General features: G+C 34.8%; 1 protein-coding gene across 5 annotated transcripts in view; it reads right to left on the reverse strand.

Annotated features, from left to right (window-relative positions):
- Nucleotides 1-23,732, reverse strand: part of ANKRD17 (ankyrin repeat domain 17) — a 159,026-nt gene that overhangs the window by 124,881 nt on the left and 10,413 nt on the right. For 2 of the 5 annotated variants that reach the window (XM_081150792.1, XM_081150789.1), the window contains exon 1: nt 2,504-2,629. The exons of the other annotated variants lie outside the window; for them this stretch is intronic. In XM_081150792.1, the coding sequence (XP_081006918.1) occupies nt 2,504-2,557 (54 nt within the window). In that variant the 5' untranslated portion in view covers nt 2,558-2,629. Of the gene's footprint in view, nt 1-2,503; nt 2,630-23,732 lie in introns of those variants that run through there. 5 annotated transcript variants of the gene reach the window in all.

Here is a 23,732-nt window from a genome sequence, read left to right on the forward strand (position 1 = left end):
GTTAAAATCAATCTCTTACAGTTTTATAAGTTTTAGACGCTTATATTTTACTTAAGATTTTGAAGATCATTTAAAATTTCAAGTTAAATAATGATATTAAATTTATAATAGACAATCACCATAAACCATAGCATTATAGGAATTAATCTGCACTATATTTACTGATGATTCTGATTTAAGAAGAGCGCCTTCTTAAAATTTATGATTCAAAGAGCCAAGCTACAGTGGAAGACAGAAAAACATAGAAGGGGTCCAATAAACGTTTAAGTAAATAAGCGGAAATCTACATAAAATTCCAGAGGCTCAATAAAATCACAAAGATGAAAATAAGTGTGAAAAACTTAAAATAGCTCAATATCAGGTACAATATAATTGTCACTGTGGTATAAAGAGGAACTTTTATTCATTATTGGACATTTGTACAAGGAGTTAATCCTTTAAACAAATAAAAATAATTTTCTGGAAAGCTCATTGTGTAATTGTATCTTTTCACTTGCAATATGAGATACTTTAGAAAATGGTAAACTTAGCTTGAGAGAGTTAGCAAGTTTATCCTCTTTGAACTTTTATTTTTAGCATTAGGTCATTATAAATACTTACAACTTTGGGAATAAAAGCATATTTTATTACTACTTGGAAAATTTTTACATCTGGCCTACAAATGATGGAAAAATACTCAGTTAAGTCAAATAATATTAAATAAAAACTACTCAGTATGGTTTAATGCAACAGGTATATAGGAACCAAATTAAGAGAGATTGAAAATTAGGACAAATAATTAATACTACAGGTTACTTTAATAATTACTAACAATGAACAAATTAGGTACGGTAAAATCTTAACATATTAAACAATTTTACTGAAAATCATAAAAAGCCAATTTCTAAATACCATTAGAAAAACCTATACTTAAGGCACAAAACTATGCTTGAGTGTGTTTTCCTAGAAAATAAATAAAACTTTCAAAATCTGTTATATACTGCAATTTTTAATGGCCAAAAAAGAGTCAAGTAGATTTATTGAAACCTATTAAGTACACTTTTTAAAAATCCAAAGCAAAAATTTAAAAAAGCAAATGAAAATATACTAGAACCTCATAATCCAATTAGACTTTGTTTAAACTCAACCCCTAAAGTCATGTGACCACTCCCATTTACTTAAGTTCCTTAATGAAAGTATATATACCACTATTTCTAAGTAGATAGTTCACCATACCATTTGTAAGGAAACTCACTAACAGTATTTAAAAAGAAATAATGGAAATTAACCAGAGAATTCAGCTCAGACAATAAGCTCTTAGGAGAGGAGTAAGGAGTATGTTGGCAGGTGTCTGCAAGAAGCTAGATAATACAATGGAATCAGTTTTCATTTTGCAGAACCACCATGAGACTTGCTGCAATGTCAGCTCTAAGCACACACTGAGGGACTCCAGAAAATGCTCATTGATCATGCAGCACTTTATAATGCGCATAGGCTTTTTCCTCCTGCTAACCCCGCCTAGCTTCCTTTTGCAGCTTCTTCTCTCGGCCCTCTCCCCCTAATCAAATCTCTTCCTGAAGACAGGGAAATATTTAATAAATTATCTTAACAGTCTGAGTATTAGGAATACCTTTCACCATCATGAAACCTCTTTATCTGAATTATCTAGTCTTTTCTTAACAAGGAAGGAAAAATCCTACAACCTACAGATAAGAAAATGGGTTTTAAATATCTATACCTATAAATACAAGTGTCTGACAATATACTACACATCCAAGGCCAAAACCAATTACAGTTTCACTCTGACATGTATTTCCTTGAACTGATTTATATATTCAAATAGGTTCTTATAAAACCAGGAAGAAAACAAAACAAAATTTCAAATTCTCATGACTCAAAATGCAGGTTTTTATTGTGAACTCTGAAGCTTTACTGCTTTAAATTTTAGGATCCTTTAATTTTTATTTAATAATTATTTTATAATAATCAAAGTCACGTGAAAAAGCTAGAAACAGAATGTACCAGCTAAATTAAGCAATTAAATTGATAATACATATATGCTTAATTTAACCCTCAAAACTAAAATAACCAGCAGTTTTTAATAGTTAACTGCAAGCAGAGCTTTAGGCTTAGATATGTAAATGAATTCTAAGACATATGATACTAAACCTACTCAAAGCTGCTTTTCAGACCCCACCTTCTAATGAGTTAATCTAAAGGTCACCACAACCACAGGCTTTTTATTAAATGTGAGGCCCGTTCCTCTTTTAATTTCTTATCAAAAATATATCTTATAATTTATGAAACATGAAGTTCAAACAAAACAATTCTAGATTTGTTTAGTAAACACATCAATCAGACTGCCACATTCTCACACAGAATAAGGTCTGACCGTATCTTGCTTTTATGCTCTGCCTCTCTTTGCTCTCTCTTCTAATCTATTCATCTGAAAAAATAATTCCGTCAGGTAAGATTTCTTTTGTTTAGATTTCAACTTCCATTTCATTTACAAACCTAGCCCTACCTCAAGAATGTCTTCTAGAACATATGCTTCCATTTCAGCCGCTGTCTCCACCATGTTTTATCAAACTGCCATGTTTCTTACTGCACTATGATTAGATCATTGCCAGCAGGAACACTCCTCTGTGTCAGCAAGGGAACAGGAAATGGAATGTTCTATTACATGCCTAAAGCAGCTTAGCTGTTCACTAGCCAGGCATCTACCAAAAGAGCAGGGGGTGACTCACTGTGTGTTTTTTAAAGATACAGAAGCTCTATTCCAAAGCAAACTTCTGTCAAGTAATTTCAACAGACAAAATTGATAAAGTCTCTTATATTACCATTTCAAAACTTAAAATCCTAAAATTTCAAAAAAGATACAATTATATATATATTTAAAGCTATTTAACAAGCCTGACTTCCTGGTTGAACAAAAGAGGTTGAAGTGGGTTACGTAGCAATTTGCCCCTAGTAAAGCCTTGCAGTAAGATTAAAGGCTGTATTAAATACACAAAGGAGACAAGGTAATACCAAATTAGTAATTTGCTACATCAGACAAATGCATTATATAACATATATATTACGGGTGTTGACTTGAAGGTGTCAAAAATAATCACCTTAATGTAGATTTTTTTAAAATGGTAAACTGGTTTTCTATAAACTGTTTGAAAATATCTGAGAGAATGAGATAAACATTCAACTGATTTACAACTACTAAAACAAGACATAACACATGGTGATATTCATTTCCTAGAAATGCCTTTAACTTCATTTAATAACCAAAGAAATGTCTCCTTACCCCATCATAAATGCTACAAGAGACTAAGATATTTCAGATAACTGAAATTCAGAAACACCGAATGTGGATCATTAAACAGCAAATATAATAAGCGACAGTAGAGTCAATTTATAGCATATTCATTATTGTAACTGCTCTTCAGTTTAGTAAATTTTGTTACTTTGTCAAATTTTTTCCTGAAATATGAAAAAATTCAATGGGAAAGGGACAATGTTTTATGCCCTGTGACATTAATAAAATAACCCTGCACTTGTAGGAGTGCCACACAAACTGAATTTGAAGTGATCCTTTAATGTGCAGATTAACCAATCTAATTATAATTCTTAAGTGAAGAGTTGTTTGGTCCAACATTTCCCAACCACACACACACAAGAAAGGGAAAAAAACAATTTTTAAAAGAAAAGGAAAAAAATTAGAGGAGGGAGTAATTATTAACACATACGGCTAAATCTATGCTGACAAAGTAGTGATATGAATGACACTGCCAATAATATCTCCCCAAAGTGATGCCCTGTTTTAGTAGAGATTTTGTAGTTCTCTTGGGCTATAATTTATTAATCTGTAAAATGGGGTAACATTCATTCAACATGAAATACCTGTTTATCAAAAACTGTTCTAGGGACAGTCAACAAGACAGATAAAATTTCTTCTTTCAGGTTTATATGAAGATCAAATGAGATAAAATATCTACTACTCAGTTTCTGATATTAGGAGGTACCCATACTGTGTCAGGCAATGTGTTTTTTCCATAAACATGTTATTTAACCTTCACAATAGCCCTAAATGATAATTTAAAAGAACAATAACATTAATAATTACATTGTGCTTACTATATGTCATATGCCATTATATTAACTCATTTAATTCTCACAATAATCCCAAAAGAAAGGAAGGTACTATTATCTCCATTATACATATGTGGAAACTGAGGCACAGACAGGTTAAGCAACCTGCCCAACTTACTCCCAACTGAGCTAATTAAGTTGAGGAGCTAACATCTGAATCCAGGTAGTTGGTTACAGAGTCTGTCCTCTGAATGCTAGAACAGCCTGGACCAAACATAAACGAGATAGAGGTATTAAAGGGTTAAACAAAATTTAACTTAAAAGGCTAATAAATTCTGGTCAAATTTCTAAAAGCCCATACATTTATCAAACAACACTATCCCCAAGATTGTACCTTTTATTTCTCCTGAATCAATCATGTCATAATATTGACTGAGGGTTCTAAAGACATGGCAAATGTAGCACAGTAATATTCTTTCATTACCTCCATAGTAGTTATGGTTTTTATCTATAAAGTAATATATGCTCATGAAAAAATTATACAGGAAAAAGCAACACAATTTCTCACAACTCCTAAAAGACATAACAAGTTAGTATATTCTTCCAGAAATAACCTACATATATGAAGCATATCTTAGTGTAAACTGTTTTTATACAAATGAAAGCATGTTATGCATACTTTGCGGCACCCCCATTTAAAAAAATTTAATACTCCATGATAATTGCTTCAGATTAGCACATGATTTTGACAGCTATTTAAATTTTCACTGAAAAGTTGTACTACAATTTAATCAGTTCCTTACTGATGGGCACCTGTGTGGTTTCTAACATTTTATAATGCTGCAATGAAAGGGCACACACACTGTGCCCATGCCTCAATATTACTATATGGTAAATTTCTTGACGGGTATATGTACTTAAAATTTTGTTAAGAAATTACCCTTAAACAACCTGAACTAATGTACACTCCTGACAGTGAAGAAGACTGCCTGCCTAAAAATATTAAGTATTAATGATACAAGTTTATTTCAAAACCCAGATCAGGAAACAGCACCAGTTTTAAAACATGTATCTAGACTTATTTTTAGTTCCTCATCATTTCTATTTTTCAAGAAATCTCAAGCGAAAGTTACAGCTCCTCTCACCTAACTTTCACCCCTTACCAAAAATAAAAAATAAAAAAAAATAAAATAACAACATAAATTCATTCCCTGACAGATGAAGAACTTCAAACACTTACAAAAAAAGGAAAAGAAAGAAAAGGCCACAATGCAGACTCTATGTATACGTATGTGGGTGGAGGAGAGAGGATAATAAGGGGTCAAATGACCTGTTTTTTAGAAAATATATCTACTTCTGCTAAAATAAAATCCATCTGGGCTTAATGGGCTTTTAATTTAAGAGTAAATTTTAAAGTTTCTGCCAGAATATAGCATTCTAAAGATCCAGAATTCTTTGGGTATATTCTCACTAAAATAAATAAAATACTGTATTGTTAAATATATTTACTTGCTTACCTTCCACATTTATTTCATACTATTCATTTTTAAAGTTTAAAATTCTAAAGTAATCCTTCCAAAATCAAGGGCCGCACATAAGCAGTTTTTATTAACATAAAGATCCCTAAACAGTTTCTATCTCAGTTTCTTGACATATATCCCAGGTTTAATTTTGATAATATTTAAAAACAATAATGATTAAACCTTCACCAGAACCTTCAAAATAAATGTTAACAGTTGGACACTCTTTTTAATGTGTAGGAATAGTTAAAAGACTTAGGTAACAAAGAATTAAGTAACAATATATAAAACTGTAACTTCATAAATAAAATAACACAAAAGCCATCATATAGTATATTCTAAATGTGAGGATGGTGTGAATTATTTTATAATAATTTCTTTAAATTTTTCTCAAGGCTATTATTATTATAAGCCCTAGTAAACTTTTTTTAAAGATCGTAATTATCATTTTTGATCATTCATTTATACAAATATTTTCTGAGTGCTTACTAGGTTACAGGCTTTTTATACTATACAATAGATACAGAATAGCAAATAAAATTAGTTATTTTACACCTCAAAGAGTCTATAAGCTAGAAAACTTGATCCTGATTCTAGACAAAGTTTAATATCAAAATCTTCAATAATTTTTCCTCTTCTCTAATTTATAGACCTTTTCATTTTCCTATAATCCAACTAGTATATAAAACCCCAAACTCCACTTGAACAGTACAAACCTATCATATTTAAACAAAATATTTCATCCAGATGTGTCCTACGTACATAATGCAATACAAGAACAGTCCTGTCCAAATGTAAGTAACATACTAAGCAAAGAAACAAAGCAGCTTGCCTATCTTTTCACATCTCCAATAATAGTTGTGCCTGTTGGACACTTGCATTTGTTGTCTCTACCCATGAATTCATTCTTTTTCCCAGTATTTCACAATAGGTTCTATGTATACAAATTGATAAAATATAGTTTTTAGATCTCTTTCACCCCTCAAATCTGTCTGTATTGTACATTTCAGATAAAAATAAAACAAATACATATATAGTAGAAATTACTTATTTTAATGTTTTTGGTTTTGCTTTAAATAGGCTAGATCTATTGATAGGATAGCACTCTCAATTTGGTCAGCAATGCATTAACTGTCTTCTGCTCTAAAGCAACAAGTATCTACAAACAAATACACCACACATACCCACAGCCTCCACCCCTGCCACACACCTCACATGCACAGTGATGAGAGTGAAGGGGCTAGGAATAAAAATACAAATTACAAGAAAAGACTTAAGTTCAAAGACAAGTTTTTAGAGTCACGGAATTCCACCACCCTTCTGAAGGACAACTGTCCTACCCTAGGGGACTAAAAATGAAGCTCCAGGTAACTCAGTATCGAAGGAATGGAGAATAATCAGGATGTAAAAACTACCCAAGCAACCTTGGAATTCAAATGCTGTCACTGGCTTTCCTCTGATTCCTTCATATCTGGGTTTGCTGGTAACAAGCTCCAATCAGTCTGGTCTCTCAAAATGCCTGTTACTATTATGCTATTTCTAGCCTAATTTATTTACAGCAAATCTTGAATGGTTTGCCTGTAAGTTCCAAAAAGACTACTCTTTCAGACTCATAATTGCATCTCCTAAGAATATATACCATTAAATTGTCTCTAACTGCCAAGGTCTAGGCCAAAATTTACAAAATGGCGCACCATTCCCTTTTCCACTACCCTAATCCTGACCAGATAGAGGATCTTTAGGGGTCATCACATGAAGAGAATTTCAGAGCATAACTGTGACATTCCAATATTCCCAAGGTAGATATATAAACAGGACTCCCAAACAATGCTTATATAATTTTTTCATTCAATATAACTGAACCACCTCTTTGGTTATCATAAGGATATCTAACAACACAGCTATGTTAGAAGCAATGTCACCATTAGTTTCAACTCCCTCCTTCCGCCCAAATTTCAGATATCCAATTTTACTACCAAATCTCCAACAAAACTGACACAAGATAAAAAAAACTGAAGGTAATATGTAATATCTACTAATTTCGATGTGTGTAATAGTTATCTCACTAGTATGCTTTATGAAACCAAACTTAACCCATATTCATATATTCCAACTCCTCGTATCACCAATTTCTTATCAGAGTCAATAATTTTTTTAGAAAGCCTATCGACTCCCATCCTCTTCAAATACATATAGCCATATCTCTCAGTGAAGGTAATTAATATCGTTTAAAGTGTGGGCCACTGAATAATAGCTTATAAAGTGTTTAAAAGCTGCCAAACATCATTTTTTTACTTAATAATTTGTTCTTGTGTGCTTGAGGAAACCATCTCCCTGTTACACAAATTCCACAATTTCCAGTAAAATGCTTAGTTTTAAAAGTAGTTCTCATAATTGTTAAAGGTAGACATTTATATAACTTTTTTAGCACTCCAGCTTGCTTAAAAAATGACATACAATTTAAGTAGTTATTATAATGTACTTAGGTCATAGGGTCTTTTCCAGTTTATACTTTCAATACTTGAGGGTGTATAAGACCTTATTTTTAAAAAACAAATCTAAAAAACATACAATTATAATCTGCTTCCCAAAAGACTATGTTTCTTATGCAACACTCTTAAAACTAAGCTTCCAAAAAAACGTTTTACCTATGTGGAGCAAAATCAGGATGCCAACCTGCCTTTAAATTGAAGTGGCGTCAAAATAAAATTATTTCATTCAACAAATATTGTCTGGCTAGGGCGACATCAGCTCCTTCTTTCTTTTTCTTCTTTAAATATGTTTTAATTTTTCTTTTTTTAAATCCTCATCTAAGGATACTTTTTCCATTGCTTTTTCAGAGTAGAAGGGAGGGAGGGAGGGAGGAACATTGATGTGGGGAGACACATCCATTGGTTGCTTCCTGCATGCACCCCAACCCAGGGCCAGAGATCAAGCCTGCAACAGATGTACATGCCCTTGGCTGGAATAGAACCCAGGACCCTTTAGTCCACTGGTGGATGCTCTAACCACTGAGCAAACCGGCTAGGGCTGTTTTTATTGATTTGAGAGAGGGAGAGAAAAAGAGAGAGAAACAGTGAGAGAAACATCAATCGGCTGCCTCGTGCATGGGGATCCTCACTGGGGATCAAGTCCAAAACCCAGGCATTTGCCCTTACTGGGAATTGAACCTGTGACCTCTTGGTGCATGGGATGATGCTCAATCCACTAAGCCACACTAGCCGGGCTCAGCTCCTTCTTTAGAAGGATAAAAAAAAGATCATTTCTATTTCCATCTTCCTTCTTCAAGTTCTTCTAGAAGACACACGCAGCCTCCAGTATTTATGGCTCTCCTTGACCACATGACTTCCTCCTTATTGGATAAGCCAGGCTTCAAATTCAGGTCTTCAATACATCAAGAGAAAATGTCATCTCACTCAGAGGCATTGGCAGGAGGAAGCACTCAGAATTTTTCCAAATATCAGAATTTTTAACAATAAACTTTTAAAAAACAAATCATGGAAAGAATTCAGGAATTGACATACAAAATAAAGAATGTAAGCCAGTCAAGAAATATGTATCCTACGTAAAAGTAGTCACACTTATATCCTATGCAACTTTACAATTTCTGGAATTAATCCCTGTGTGTCCTCATTTCTATCTCAGATAGTTCTTAAAGGCCATGTGGTCTTGTATGTCACATTATAAATAAAAGTATTATTATCTAACTAGGAAGATGCAGACATTACTTGTTGACAGAGCATTGGCCATGTATTCTCGACTGAAAACACTCTTAAGGTTTCCTCTAGCTTTCTTCAGTTCTTTATGAAGGCCCAAGATCGACACTATAGCTACCACTGCTTCCTCCCCTCCATACTGCCCTATCACCATATCCTCTATCTTTGATTATATTTTCATATAAGGTACCAAGATTTTTCAAATGTAAAAAATGCACTTGTCTTCATGTGATAGTGTGGTTAACATAAAAAATTTAGGCCTAAATCTATTTCCTTCCAGATGATGAAGACACTACTCCACTGTCTTCAAGCATTCAACAACGCTGTTAAGAACTCAAGTCATTTGATTTTCCACATATTCTCTCTCCAGCAATACCTGGGTACTTTCTTTTTATCCTTAGAGTTCTGAAATTTTATCAGCTGTGTTTAGATGTAGATCTTTTGCCAATCATCCTGCTTGGTACTAGACGGGCTCTTTCAATCTGAAATTCATTATCTTTCTTCAGCTCACAAGCTTTTCTTCAGTTGGTTCTTTTAATACTTTCTTGTTCCCACTGTTCCTGTTCTCTGCTTAAAGAACTCTTATTTATAGTCATGAACACTTACTGCTGTATTTTCCGTACCTCTTTAATTTTCTGGGTGTTTTTTTTTGGTTTTTTTTTTGCTACTTATACACAGAGAGTACCTCCTCTTTAGTTCCAAATCAACAATTCAGTCTTCATTCATGCTAAATTGCTATTTAGCCCATCTATTACATTTTTTCTTTATCACTTTCTAAATCTTTTCTGGTTCTCTGCCTCCTTTTCAGTGAAACTTTGATTAATCATTACAACACGTCCTTAAACCTTAAATGAAATTGTATTTTTTCTTTGAAGTTTTCTTCTGAATTATATCTGAGGTCAATTCCTTTATTTTTTTATTCCTCTTCCACTGTGACTCTTCTCAATTGTCTGATTAACCCTGTTTATACTGGCGAACAAAATGATTACTTTAGAGGGTACAGGAAGCCAGTGTGGGCTTTCTCTGTGGTTGTTTAGGTTTGTTTTCCCAACTGGCTTCTCCCTTAAATGGGAATGTAGTACTATTTAAACAGACAGGGCATATGGATAAGCAGGCACCCCAGAAATGTACCTGGACATGAAATTGACATTGTTGGGTAGCACCAAAACTGTTTTTCTGGAGTAGCATGCTTTAGTGCTTCTGCTTCTCTCTCAAGTTCTTACATCTCAGCAGCAGTCCTGTTTAACAGCTGGTATACTTTGTTAACAAATTGGTTCTTAGACTTCAGGTCCAAGGACAGGACTGGAGTTGTGTAGACGGGAGAAAGGGCAGGAAGGAGGCCCACCTAATCCAGCACTTTGGAAAATAATCCTTTAAAAAAAATTATTGATTATAACCCAATTGCCCACTACTGTTCTTTCCTTTTGTTGACACCAAGCTTGGAGCCTTTTCGAGATTCCCCTAGGAAAACCTGAGCTTACCTCTGTTATCTCGAGTTCCGGTTTCCTCTGACATTTTGCTGTCAATCTGATCCTATGAACTTTCTATCTTCTTCAAAATTTCTGGTCCTCTGATGGTACCTGTAGCGGACTGTGAACTGTAATTTTACTGCTCAACATGGTTTTTCCCCCACTCCTTTTTTCTAGTCACATAATCCCTCTCGTCTGTAGGAAAAATATTCCATGTGATTTGGGTGGAGGTAATTATTTCCAACCACCACAGGGGTGGCAGCATGACCCGCGTCTGGCTAGAATATCCCATCCCCCCCTCATTTGGCAGCCATCTTTGCCTGGCTAAATATAAAGTTAATATAGAAGAAAAGACAGACTAAAAATATTGAGAGAAAAACAGTACTGATGACATTTTTCAAATCTGGATTTATCCATGCCTAAGATGGATCTTTGCCTCTCCTTCCCCACACACACATTAAAGTTACAGAGCTAATGAGGTACTTTTTCTCTTCTTTGTAGTAGTTTGACTAATATAACAACATCTGTTCCTGCTTTTCAGAACTATAATTTAATTGAATCTTTAAATAATATCAGTGGGACATTCAAAAGAAAGGAAGTAAAAAAAATTTGCTGCCCTGGCCAGGTAGCTCAGTTCATTAAAACATCATCCAGATACACCAAAACTGTGGATTCAATCTCCAGTCAGGGCACATACAAGAAACAACCAATGAATAACTAAATAAGCGGAACAACAAATCAATGTTTCTTCCCTCTTCCTGTCTTAAGTCAATAAATAAAAATTTAAAAAAGAATGAAACTTGCTCAATCTACCGTACTTAAAAGAAAAAAAAGTTAGGACAATAACTGTAGAATAAACCTTAAAAAATGAAATTAAAGCTTTATAGTTTGGTGTTAAACATGTAGTGAATAAATAGATGTAAACTTTATTAAGTAGATCTTATTGTTGCATAAGGCAGCCTTCATACCACTGGCAGAAAAAGGCAGATATAAAATACAATTATCTCTTAATTCGTTTTTTTCCGAGTGAAGATTCCAATGGTTTCAAAAAGAGCGAATAAGGAAAGGTTGGTAGTGATTTAAATTTTTCTAATCTATTATTATCCAAAAAAACTCTGAATGCTTACAGTGGCAACCCCTGGAAGAAAAATTCTGTAACTATTGGTGTGATTATTGGAGCATAGGTAGGGAAAAGGTTAATTTTGAATTCTGGAGGTGATAAAAAACACAGAAGGTCACTGAACACTTTAATGAATAGAAGATGAAATCTGGTACTCTTCACCTGAGGTTCATAATCCATGATTCATAGACCTATACCTCAAGAACTCTATAACCCTCCTGAAACAATTTATAAAATGTTCTATGTATATATTTAAGGACATTTTGAGGGAGAACAGGTCCACAATTTTCATTAAAATCGAACTAAAATCCACGACCTAAGAAAGGTAAAGAAAACTGCTTTTGACTGCAAAAAAAAGCAAAACAATGACAACTTCATTCAAGAATTATATGTAACAATGAAATCCAGAAAAATATCCAAGTAATGAATACCTCCAACATATCAAACAGCAGTATACTAGATATACAGATATCTCCATTCTTTAGAAAAACTGTCAGAAAAAAATTGGCGCCAACGTGAATGAAGAAAATGAAGTTTAGTAGTAACTTCCCAAAGTCACACAGTATTAAAGCAGGATTCAAAAGCAAGTTTCCCAACTTGATTTCAAACTCTTTCCATATAATGCTTTTTCCAGGAGAAATACTGATAAGAAAAGAAATACAAAGGCAATGGATTATTTAATGAATGTGATTTTATGTCAGGCACAGAAACTGCCAAGTACTCACATTCCTAGGGTTTAATAAAACTGGAATATGACACTTGTTCCTAATTGCCCTTTAAGATTTTCAGGGAAACTTCTGCTTCTGGTAGTGAGGTAAGGAGGACCTTAGTATTTGATTAAGATGAATGAATCTTATTACTGTTTAAGGCTGCCTAAGCCAATGAATGGGTCCTCTTGTAAGCAAAGCTGTTCTTTGGACTCCACGAAATACAAAACTCAGTTGCTCATGCATGTAAGACAAAAAACTGCAATACCACACTTGTGTGCTTTATGTCTTGGCAGAGAAGACAAGGATCCAGTGACCTCCCACAAAACTAAGGCACATTCACGACTTAAAACATATTCCAATACTTAGATCTAGTGAAGAGAACTCAGGTACTAGAGTTTCAGTTGGAGCCAGAAAGCTAGGTTGAATGGTAGAGAGGATTTTATACTGTGAAGTGGTTATATGTGGTCAAAGTAACAAAAGAAAGGTAGAAAAGGTACAAATGAAATCTTAACCACACCAAGTTAGGTTAAGATTTAGAAAAGAGCATGGTCAAATCTTTGCTTTGGTACTTTGCCATTTTATCTAGAACCATAGAACCATCCGCTAAGTAAGCCTATAGCAGAGAAGTCACAGAAATATGATTTGCTTCATTAATCTTATCTGTCACTCTTTAACAACAGTATGATAAAGTACTATACATTTTTAAATTCTAGGAGAATTTATGAATAAATCCAGAATATAATTCTAAAAGGGCATCTATCCCATACAACTATCATTTGTTAAATCTTCATTACAGAATCCCATTCCCTATGCTAACATTGACTCCACCTAAAATAAATTAACCCAATTGCACAATTACAGCTGTAGAGATTTATTAGCAATGTATGAATTCAAATTAAATGGAATCAGGAAGAAGAAAAAAAGCTCCATTTTTCTAAATCACACATTTTAATTGTATTTTTTTAAAACAGCCAAACATCTTACTAATCAGTAAACCCATTTTCACAAAGTTCTCCACTGTTCCTCATACTTCAATTTTAACAGCTACTATTTATGGAAACCCTTATAGTTTAAAAATGTTTTCACATACATTATTTCATTTGACCCCCACCAGAAGGAGGTATTCTTATGTCCCTTTTATATGAGGCTCTGAGATTCAGCTTGCATATCATACTTACTTGACAGCATGAATTAAGAGATGTAACGGGCCTGGCCGGCGTGGCTCAGCGGCTGATCATCAACCTAGGATGTAGGAGATCGAGGTTCGAACCTCCTGGTCAGGGCACATGCCCGGGTTGCGGGCTCAATGCCCAGCAGGGGGCGTGCAGAAGGCAGTCAATCAATGACTCTCATCATTGATATTTCTCTCTCTCCCTTCCTCTCTCTGAAATCAATAAAGATACATTAAACAAAAAAAAAGATGTAACAGGGTCTACAATAGCATTCTTCTCAGTTCACATTTTTGAGAACTTACTATAAAAAAGGTCATCTACAAGATATGTACTTTGATGTTTCAAAAAAGGTGAAGAATAGTATACCATTCACTCAGTCTATGAAATCCGTTTCAATATCAATCACATGAATTTTCCCCCAAAATAGATGGGATCAGTAAAACAAGATGTAACAGAACAGAGCAACATTAACCAGCTACACTCTGATAAAGTTGTGTTGTGTGTTCTTTTGGGGGGCGAGGGGTGTTATAATCTGGCGTTCTAACCAACTCTTAAAATATTCCATGACTATTACTACTTAAGTGTAATGATCTAGAGGCAGATACCGAATTAGAGTAAGATATAATTCACAAAGATCTATAAAGGGGACCTAAATGCAAGATGAAATGAGCTAGTGAGCTCTACAATTCACACAAAACATATTTCTTGAGCAATTACTAGGAGGCCATAAAGAATAGTGAGGCAGTGGATTTCAGAAATTAAAATAGCAGACTTTGATGTGAGACTGGCCACATTTTATTTCGTTTTCATCATTTCTGTGACCTTGAGCAAGTTATTCTTTACCTTGATTTTTTTAATCCTTACCAGAGGATATTTTTTCCATTGCTTTTTCCGAGACAGTGGAAGGGGGAGAGGGGGAAGAGAGAGAGAGAGAAAGAAAGCAAGTGAGCAAGAGGGAGAGAAAAACATCCATGTGAGACAGACACATCGATTGGCTATCTCCCGTACGCGCCCTGACCGGGGCTGGGGATCGAGCCTGCAACAGATACGTGTCCTTGACGAGAATCGAATCCGAGACCCTTCAGTCCATGGGCTGACATTCTAACCACTAAGCAAACTGGCCAGGGTTGCCTTCATTTTTTAACTATAAAATATGGATACTAATATTATCTACCTTAGAGGCATCATAAAATTAAATGAGATACTACATTTAAAGCAATTATAACTTACCTGGCATATAGTTAGCATTCATGAAAATATTATTAAAATATTAGTTATTGAGGTTATAATTACCCAATGTGCTAATAAGTGTTATGAACACCCCAAGGAAGAAGTTATATTTTATCTGGCTCTTCATGGACAAATTAGCAGTCAGAAGAGAGTGACATCCAGAGAAAACAGGTATCAACAGGGCTTGAAAGGTGACTTTATACCTGGCACACCCTAAACCACTAAAAAACCATTATAGTTTTTAAAATATGGCATTGACATGAATAATAAAATGGGAATTACAGAAACAGACGTATGCACCTTTGGTCTAGCACTTTCACCACTGGAATGTATCTTACCAAAGTACAGAAACACTTACACAATGATGTATGTCAAAAAGAGTCCACTGCAGTATTTTGTGATGGCAGACCACTGAGTACAACCAAAACACTGGCTACCAACACTGGATAAATCCAGGGAAGTCATGATACCTGACAAGGAAATATTCCACAGTAATTAAGAAGATCTAACTATATGTGTATTTATATGGGCAGAGTCTATGATGAACTACTGATTTAAAAAGAAAACTTCAGAGTATTTTTATCATGACTCCCTTTTATGCAAAACAAAATTTGTTTACAAAAATACACATGTGGATATACGTGTGAAAACACAAAAAAAGGAGGCATGAAACACGTACACTTAAAATTTATACCTTGGGATAAAAAATAAGAGGCTTTCAATTTTTATTGCTTTTCTTCTAACATTTAAATTTTTAGTTTACATTTACTACATGTCTAATAAAAACAGGAAAAAAATGCAATCTCTCTTTAAAATTCCTCCCACATAAAAAAATTGAAATAAGCAGAAATAAAACACCAGTCAGTTTAGTACCATCGCTGCATACTCGAGGTTTGATTTAAAAGATCTGTCATCCTTAAATAGAATTAAAACTCATCTACTTCAGGTCTTATAGCAGCTCTTCTATTTTATTCGCTTCCTGAATAGCAACTGTGTCTGTTTTAAATTATTCCTAGTTTATCTGAAATATATTTTTAAAACATGGAAACAAAACTAAAGAACACTGGAATGATAATGCATGAGAACTAAAACACATTCACAAAGTGCATTAGGTCCTGCCCTAATAGTATATAGAAATGTACAGGTCCAAAGACAGCAGTCCATTTAATACTAATCTTAAGGACATTATGCTAAGTGAAATAAGCCAGTCACAAAACGACAAATACTGTATGATTAGACTTATATGAGGTATTTAAAGTAGTCAAATTCATAGAAACAGAAAGTAGAATATGGTTGCCAGGAGTGGAGAAAGGGGGATTGTATAAAGTTTCAGTTTTGCAAGAGAAAATGCTCTGAAGATCTGTTGCAGTACTACTGAACTGTATATTTAAATGGTTAAAACGGTAATGTTTTGTGTGTTGTTTACTATAATTAAAAAAAATTTTTTTTTAAATCCTCACCCAAGGATACTTTTTCCATTGCTTTTATCAGAGAGAGTGGAGGGGGAAGAGAAAGAGAAATATCAATGTAAGAGACACATCATCTGGTTGCCTCCCACACAGGTCCCAACCATTGCCAGGGACTGAGCCCGCAACTGAGGTACGTGTGTGCACTTTGCTGGAATCGAACCCGGGACCCTTCAGTGTGCAGCCCAATGCTCTAACCACTGAGCCAAACCAGCCAGGGCTAAATTTTTTAATAATCAAAAAAATAAGAGGTATGCACCAAATTACATAAACCACTTAAAAATTACTAAATTATAAAAAGATCAGATAAAGCACTTGATCAAGCCCCTTTCTAATTTCTCAGTGGCAAATATAATTAAAAATATAACATATAAGATTAAAAGGAAATAGGATGCATATAAATTGAATCTATAAAGCACAAATCTTTGTAAGACCGATGCAAGAAAGGAAATTATTTAAAGTTTCTCCCCAAAACTTTGAAAATCTAATATTAAATAATCTTCACAGAAAAAATAAATGTTAATGAAATCAAGTCCAACAGTGTTAAAAGAATACTACTATATTAAGTACTTCAAACACATTAATACTAAGAAATTTATTATTGCAATTCGTTATCTGAACAGGCTGCGGGGGAGGGGAATAATCCTTTCAATATATGCCAAAAATACAATTGATAAAATTCAGTGTATATTTCTAATTCAACATAGTAAGCTAAGAGAGATATACTAAACTGATATAGGCTACTTGCATTATACTTAATAGTGACACAACAGCACTCCCATTAAAATAAAGGAAAGAAAGCCTCTACTACCACTTTTATTCAGCATTTAAGGAGTGTTCAAAACTGATGCAAATAAAAGAAAAACAAAGAGGTACAAACGTTAAAAAAGATGAGACAAAAGACAAAATCATTTATTGAAGTCAATACAACAGTTCAGTCAGAAAAAACACAGAATAAACTGACTTAACGTGAGAATTCAGTTTAGTGGCCATATACACAAAATCAATAGGTTCCTATACTCCAACTGTAACTAATTATAGAGTGTAATGGAAGGAAAAAACACCATTCATAATAGCAATAAGAATCACAAAATAATATACAATATATACTTCACAAGAAATGTGTAAAACCTATATGAAAACTATAAAATTCATTAAAGATAGATGGAGGGCTTAAAAAAAAGAGAGACATGCCATGTTTCTGGATGGGAATGCTCAGTGTTACATATCTCTCTCCAAATTAATCCAAAATTTAATGTAATTCCAATCAAAATCTCAATGGGTGTATTTTACAGTAGTTTACAAAAGCTGACAAGTTAAACACACAATATCCAAAAGTCTTGACAGATGATCAATGAGGGAAAACTTCCTTCTAAGACATCAAAGCATGTTAACATATTAGGTTGAACCATATGAAATCACAGATATCTGGTGACTTTTGAGGTATAAACAAGCAATTTCACAATGTTCTACAGATAACTAAAATTGATGCAGACAGAGAAATAAACAAATAGCTGTTAGGAATCTGGGAATGTTAAACACTCATATTCCTCCCATTCCCACCACCCACAAATCCATCTTTCTAAGTGCTAAGAAACAGGTAAGATTGCACTAAAGTATTTAATACTAATAAAGCTTGGTCAAAGACCAACAGGGTCTCCTAGTTATAGGCAGAAAACAGAAACGAAGGGTGAAGAAAAGAAGAGGTGTTGGGAGGAAAAGTTTCCTTTAACTATTCTGGAAAAGAAAGGATATCTAACTTGAAACCTAAAAGCTGAGAAGAAACAAAAAGCCAAGGGAAGAACATCCCCAAAAGAAAGTAAAAAGACCCCAAGTGACAAAGTCTGCATGTTCTAAGAACAGAAAGGTCAGTGTGACTAGAAGATAGCAAATGAACAGAAAGGGATATAAAATAAGGTTGGAACAATAAGAAGGATCAGCCATATAAAGTCTTACAAGCTAAGCTAGGACTTTGGGTTTTATTCTAAGAGCAGGAGAAGTCAAATAATGATTTACATTTCAGAAAGGTTAGCCTAGTTGCTGCATGAAGAATGAATGAAATATGGAGAGAGGAGAGCTAGGTCGAATTAGGAGGCTACTATGATATCCAAGTAAGATAACAGTCCGGGATGGGGAAAGGACAGCCAAGATGAAGAGAAGTGGGAAGTTTCAAGTTGTATTTTGAAGGGTTTATGTCCAATGCCATTTCCCTTCCCACTCCCCCACCTCACATTTTGCCAATTGAAAAACTCTCTTTGGGAAACCATTCAGGTAGAAATGACCTCTCCTAGACATGGTAGAAAGATATGACCTAGACAAAATATGAGATGAGATGGATTGACTTCATAAAATAAGCCACAGGAATAAGTCTACAAAGAGCTGATCAGAGCTGTTGAAGACAGGGCACATTGAGGCCACCACTCATTCAAAGTATCATCAGGAGTGAAAGCCAAGTCAACAGCATGTAACACACAGGCCTGGCAAAGTATTTCCTTCCTTAGTGATAGTGGCTGGTTCAGGAATGGACACATGAGCCAAGCTAGGCCAACAGGACTATTTCAGAAATGTGCAGTGACTTTTTTTCTTGTATTGTTCTTAGCCATAAGAACAATGTAATCCCAGAATTACATCAGTTTAAGACACTGGCTCTCCTTCAATATACATACTCCCTTTTTCTTTCATTAAAACCCTTCTCAAGCTTTATCTGGGTATAATGGCCACATAGCAAAAACAAAGTCTTACCTATGGACATATAACTAAGTTCTGGCCAATGGGATATGACGATAAGTGATGTTTTCAATTTCTTGGCCAATTCCTTAAAAAGAAGCTATCTGTGCTCACCCTTCTGTTTCTTGTTTCACATAGGCTGTGCATTAGTTTGTGCTAGGGCTGCCATACAAAATACTACAGACTGAGTGGCTTAAACAACAGAAATTTATTCTCACAGTTTTTGAGGTTACAAAGTCCAAGATCAAGGTGTCGCCAGGTTTGGTTTCTTCTGAGGACTCTCCTTTTGGCTTGCAGATCAACACCTCCTTAATATGTTCTTCACAAGGCCTTATCTCTGTGTGCATGCAACCATGGTGTCCAAATTTCCTCTTATAAGGACACCTATGAGATTGGATTAGGGCCCACCCACATCACCTGATTTAACCTTAATTACCTTTCAAAGGCTCTATCTCAGTATACAGTCACATTCTGAGATACTGGGGTTAGGGCTTCAACATGAATTTTGAGAGAACATAATTCAGCCCATAATAGGCTGAAAAACAGATGTGATGCTAGTGAGCCAGGTTAGACCTTGTAGATAAAGTTAACACCCTATGGGAGAGCTGTCCAATAAACTTCCTGTGATGATGAAAATGTTCTATATCTGCACTGTCCAGTAGGTAGTCACTAGCCACATGTGACTATTTCATTAAAATTAAATAAAATTTAAAATCCAGACCCTCAGTTGTATCAGCCACATTTCAAGTGCTCAGTAGCCATATGTGGCTGGGTGGCTACTACACTGGACAACACAAGTTAAGGAGTGGTGTAACAAAACAGTAGGAACTTAGATCTACATATGATCTGAGGACTATTCCCCCAGAGTATCACATAATCTATCTTGCTTGAACCACATGTGTTTTAAAGTCTCTTTGTTCAAACAACTCATCCTATACCTTATCTAACAATAAATTAGAAGTGGAGTATTACTATAACAAACTCATAAAAACTCTGATAAGGCTTACAGGGCAAGTAGCAAAGAAACATAACTCAGGCTGGAAAGCTAATGACCTTAGTTATGCAGTAGCAAAACATTTAGTAAAACCCTTGCCTGGAAGGCATATCACATGACTACCAAATGTATACCTCAAGGAAAACAGAAAAACTCAGAATACTGGTGTGTGCTGGCTGTTTAAAGAACTACCAGAAATATCAATTCAACTAAGAAAAAGGTAGTTTGAGCCCTGGCTTGTGTGGCTCAGTTGGCTGGGCAATGTCTCATGCACCAAAAGGTTGCTGGTTCGATTCCCAGTCAGAGCACATACTTGGGTTGCAGGCTCAAATCAATCCCCAGTGGGGGACGTGCAGGAAGCAGCCAATTGATGTTGCACTCTCACATCAATGTTTCTCTCACTTCCTCTCTCTCTCAAAATCAACAAACTATTCTTTGAAAAAAAAAGTTGACTTAAAAAAGTAAATAAACAATTAAAAAAAAAAAAAGGGATTTATAAGCAGGAATAGACATTAAAAACAATGCCACTCAATAGTAAACCCTAACCTCTAAGAGTTTAGTAATTTGGGACCTCTCAGGCTGGGATAGGCAGCTGTTTTGCATTCCAAATACAAGGAGATAACTTTGTAACCTCAAAGATTCTTTGCCAGATAGTAGCAAAGATCAGGTTAAGAGTGTTGCTTTCTGTTGGCCCTTGGACTGAAGGATCCCAGGTTCAATACCTGCCAAGGGCATATACCTTGGTTGTAGGCTTGATCCCCAGCCCTGGTCGGGGTGCTTGCGGGAGGTAACCAATCAATGTGCCTCTCTCACATCTATGTTTCTCTCTTTCTCCCCCCCTTCCACACCCTCTGAAAAGCAATGGAAAAAATATCCTCAGGTGAGAATTAAAAAAATAAATAATAAAAATAAAAGTGTTGCTTTCCCACCTTTGATGGTTTTTTTAATGTGTCAACTTGGTTAGGCTAAACTAAGAGGAAGGGAGGGGCAGCAGCCATTTTGTAAATACCTTCTCTTAGTTAGTTGTTCAAACAGTAATCTAGGTGCTCATGTGGGGGGATTTTGCAGATGTAATTAAAGTCCCTAGTCAGCTGACTACCCTAGGGTGATCATCCCCAGTGAGCCTGACCAACTCTTAAAGAGAATGGGTTCTTCCTGGCAAATTGGACTCCAAAGAGCACCTGAGTCTACAACTGCTCTCCCTTCCTGGACCTTCCTTTCCTGACTGCCAATAGAGAACAGAATATGCCCATGGGTTCCAACCTGCCTGAGATCTTCCCTTCCTGCTTTACAAATTTTGGACTTGCTTAGTCAGACCCCAGAATTATGTAAGCTAATTCCTTATAATAAATCTCTTAATACATATCTATCTAACTATCATATTATAAATCTCCTTCCTGCTCGGTCTACTTTTTCATTAAACCCTAACTGATACACTATTCAAGCTATTATTTCAGATGCCCTCAAGGTAGCCAGTTAATGGAGAGAAAAACAGAAAGAGAGAGAGGAGGGAGAGCGGGAGGAAGAAACAGGCCTAGCACAGAGACTAGTAAGAGAGAGAATGAGATTTTTAAAAATTATGACAAATAGATCTTTCTGTAGCTATTGTCACATGGTACCGACAACAGAAATCTATGAAGCTCTTGAAAGAGTTTTACCACCAAACTGTATTACTGGTCTATGAAAACCTATGATTGAACTTTAACCCTGCATCCCCCTAAATCTATACCAACTGGTAGGAAGCTACAAAAGTTGTGCAATTCTTAAAAATGTCATATTCTTAAGTGCCTACTACTTCAGATGTGGCAAAAGATAACAAACAAGGAAGAATCACCTAAGAACAAAGCCAAGGGCACACAAAAGAGTGAAAAGGGCAATCCCCCCCTAGAGCAAAACCAGAGTTTAACCAAGGAATTTACACAGTTGCCAGGGCAAAGTATTCTGCCCAGAAGGATTTCATTATTAATATGGACCAGTGACTACTGTCTACTTTCTATTCTTCCCTTCTCCAAAGAAGCTCGTATTATCATTATCCTATTCCTATTCACCACTGTACAATGGGTTGGGCAAAAGAGAAACAGATAGGCTGTTTATTATTTTACAGACTACTGCACTGAATTAGAAGGAAAAGCATTATGTAGATATTCCTCATTTTGAGCTATAGGAGTAACTGGATGGGACTTTGGATTGACTCTCTTGAAAAAGGAAGAGGACTGTGTTGGAAAAGACTCTACAAATGTTGAATAGCGAGAGGTTCAGCTTCGTACTCCAAAAGAAAGGTTTAAATTGGAGATATACATTTGAGAGTTACTAGCAAATGCATATATAAAGACAAGACTAGATAAAAACACCTAAGAAATGAGACCAGATACAAGACAGAAAAGTCCCAGGACTCGGCAACAAGTTACTAAATAATCAAAGGATGTATAGTGAGGGAGTAGGAGAAAGCAGAGACCAACAAAAAGCAACTAGTAACACAGAAACAGGAGAGGATGGTATTACAAAAGCAAAGAGAGTAGCACTCTGTAACAGGCAAGAATTGATCCATAAGGTCAAATGCTACTGAAAAGAGTAAATAGGAAATGAACACAACAATTATTATATCCAAAAAGAAATCCATGTATCTTTGGAAAATATTTCTAAAAGTTTTTTTAAAAAAATACTGGGGTAAAGGTTTCCAGAAGTCATCAAATAGTCCATTTTACTATACAAAAATAAACATTTTTCTACATCATGAAAATACTGAAAACAGACAGAGAATATATGTAACAAATAATACTGTGAAGGATTAGTACCCATAAATATAAATAGCACCAACAAATCATTAAGAAAAAAACAAATCTAATAGAGTAAGGATAAAACAAAAAATTTTCAAAAGAAATCCAAATGAAAAACAAACATGAAAATTTCCTCGACGTCATTAGTAATCAGAAAACTGAAAACAGAAACAAAACACGCTATCTTTAAAAAATTTTAAAAACTAAGAAGACTGACCAGGTCCAACAGCATTCTTATACACTGTTGATGAAAGTAAAACTTGGGAGTATTCTTCAGATTTAACATGTGCATAACCTCTGGTCCAGCAATTCCATTTCCAGGAATCCATACCAAAGAAATATTTTTATACTCAAAAATACTGTTAAAGGATGTTCAAAATTCAGCTTGTATATGAAACAGCAATGTACTGAAAAAAAACCTAAATGTCTACCATCATAAAAGATCAAGTAAATTGTGCACATTCATACTATGGAACATTCATAATAAATGAGAATGTGGCAAATCTTAATGTACTCTCTTAGACACACACACAGTTACAGACACAGACACACACACTCACTCACTTTCACCAAGAAAGCAAGCAAAACATTTGATATAAACCAACCTGTTAGCAGCATTTACCCTGAGAAAGAGTGGGATAAAACCCTTATGTAAAGTACGGACACATTCATTAGTTTTTATAGTTAAATAAATTTATAATCATTATCTGAAGACTCATTTCTTCAACTGATATATTTTAGCAATACTCATCAATGAAACTTTCAGCAA

Source organism: Miniopterus schreibersii, assembly GCF_964146895.1.
Source record: "Miniopterus schreibersii genome assembly, chromosome: 1".
In the NCBI taxonomy this organism is placed as follows: Eukaryota; Metazoa; Chordata; class Mammalia; order Chiroptera; family Miniopteridae; genus Miniopterus; species Miniopterus schreibersii.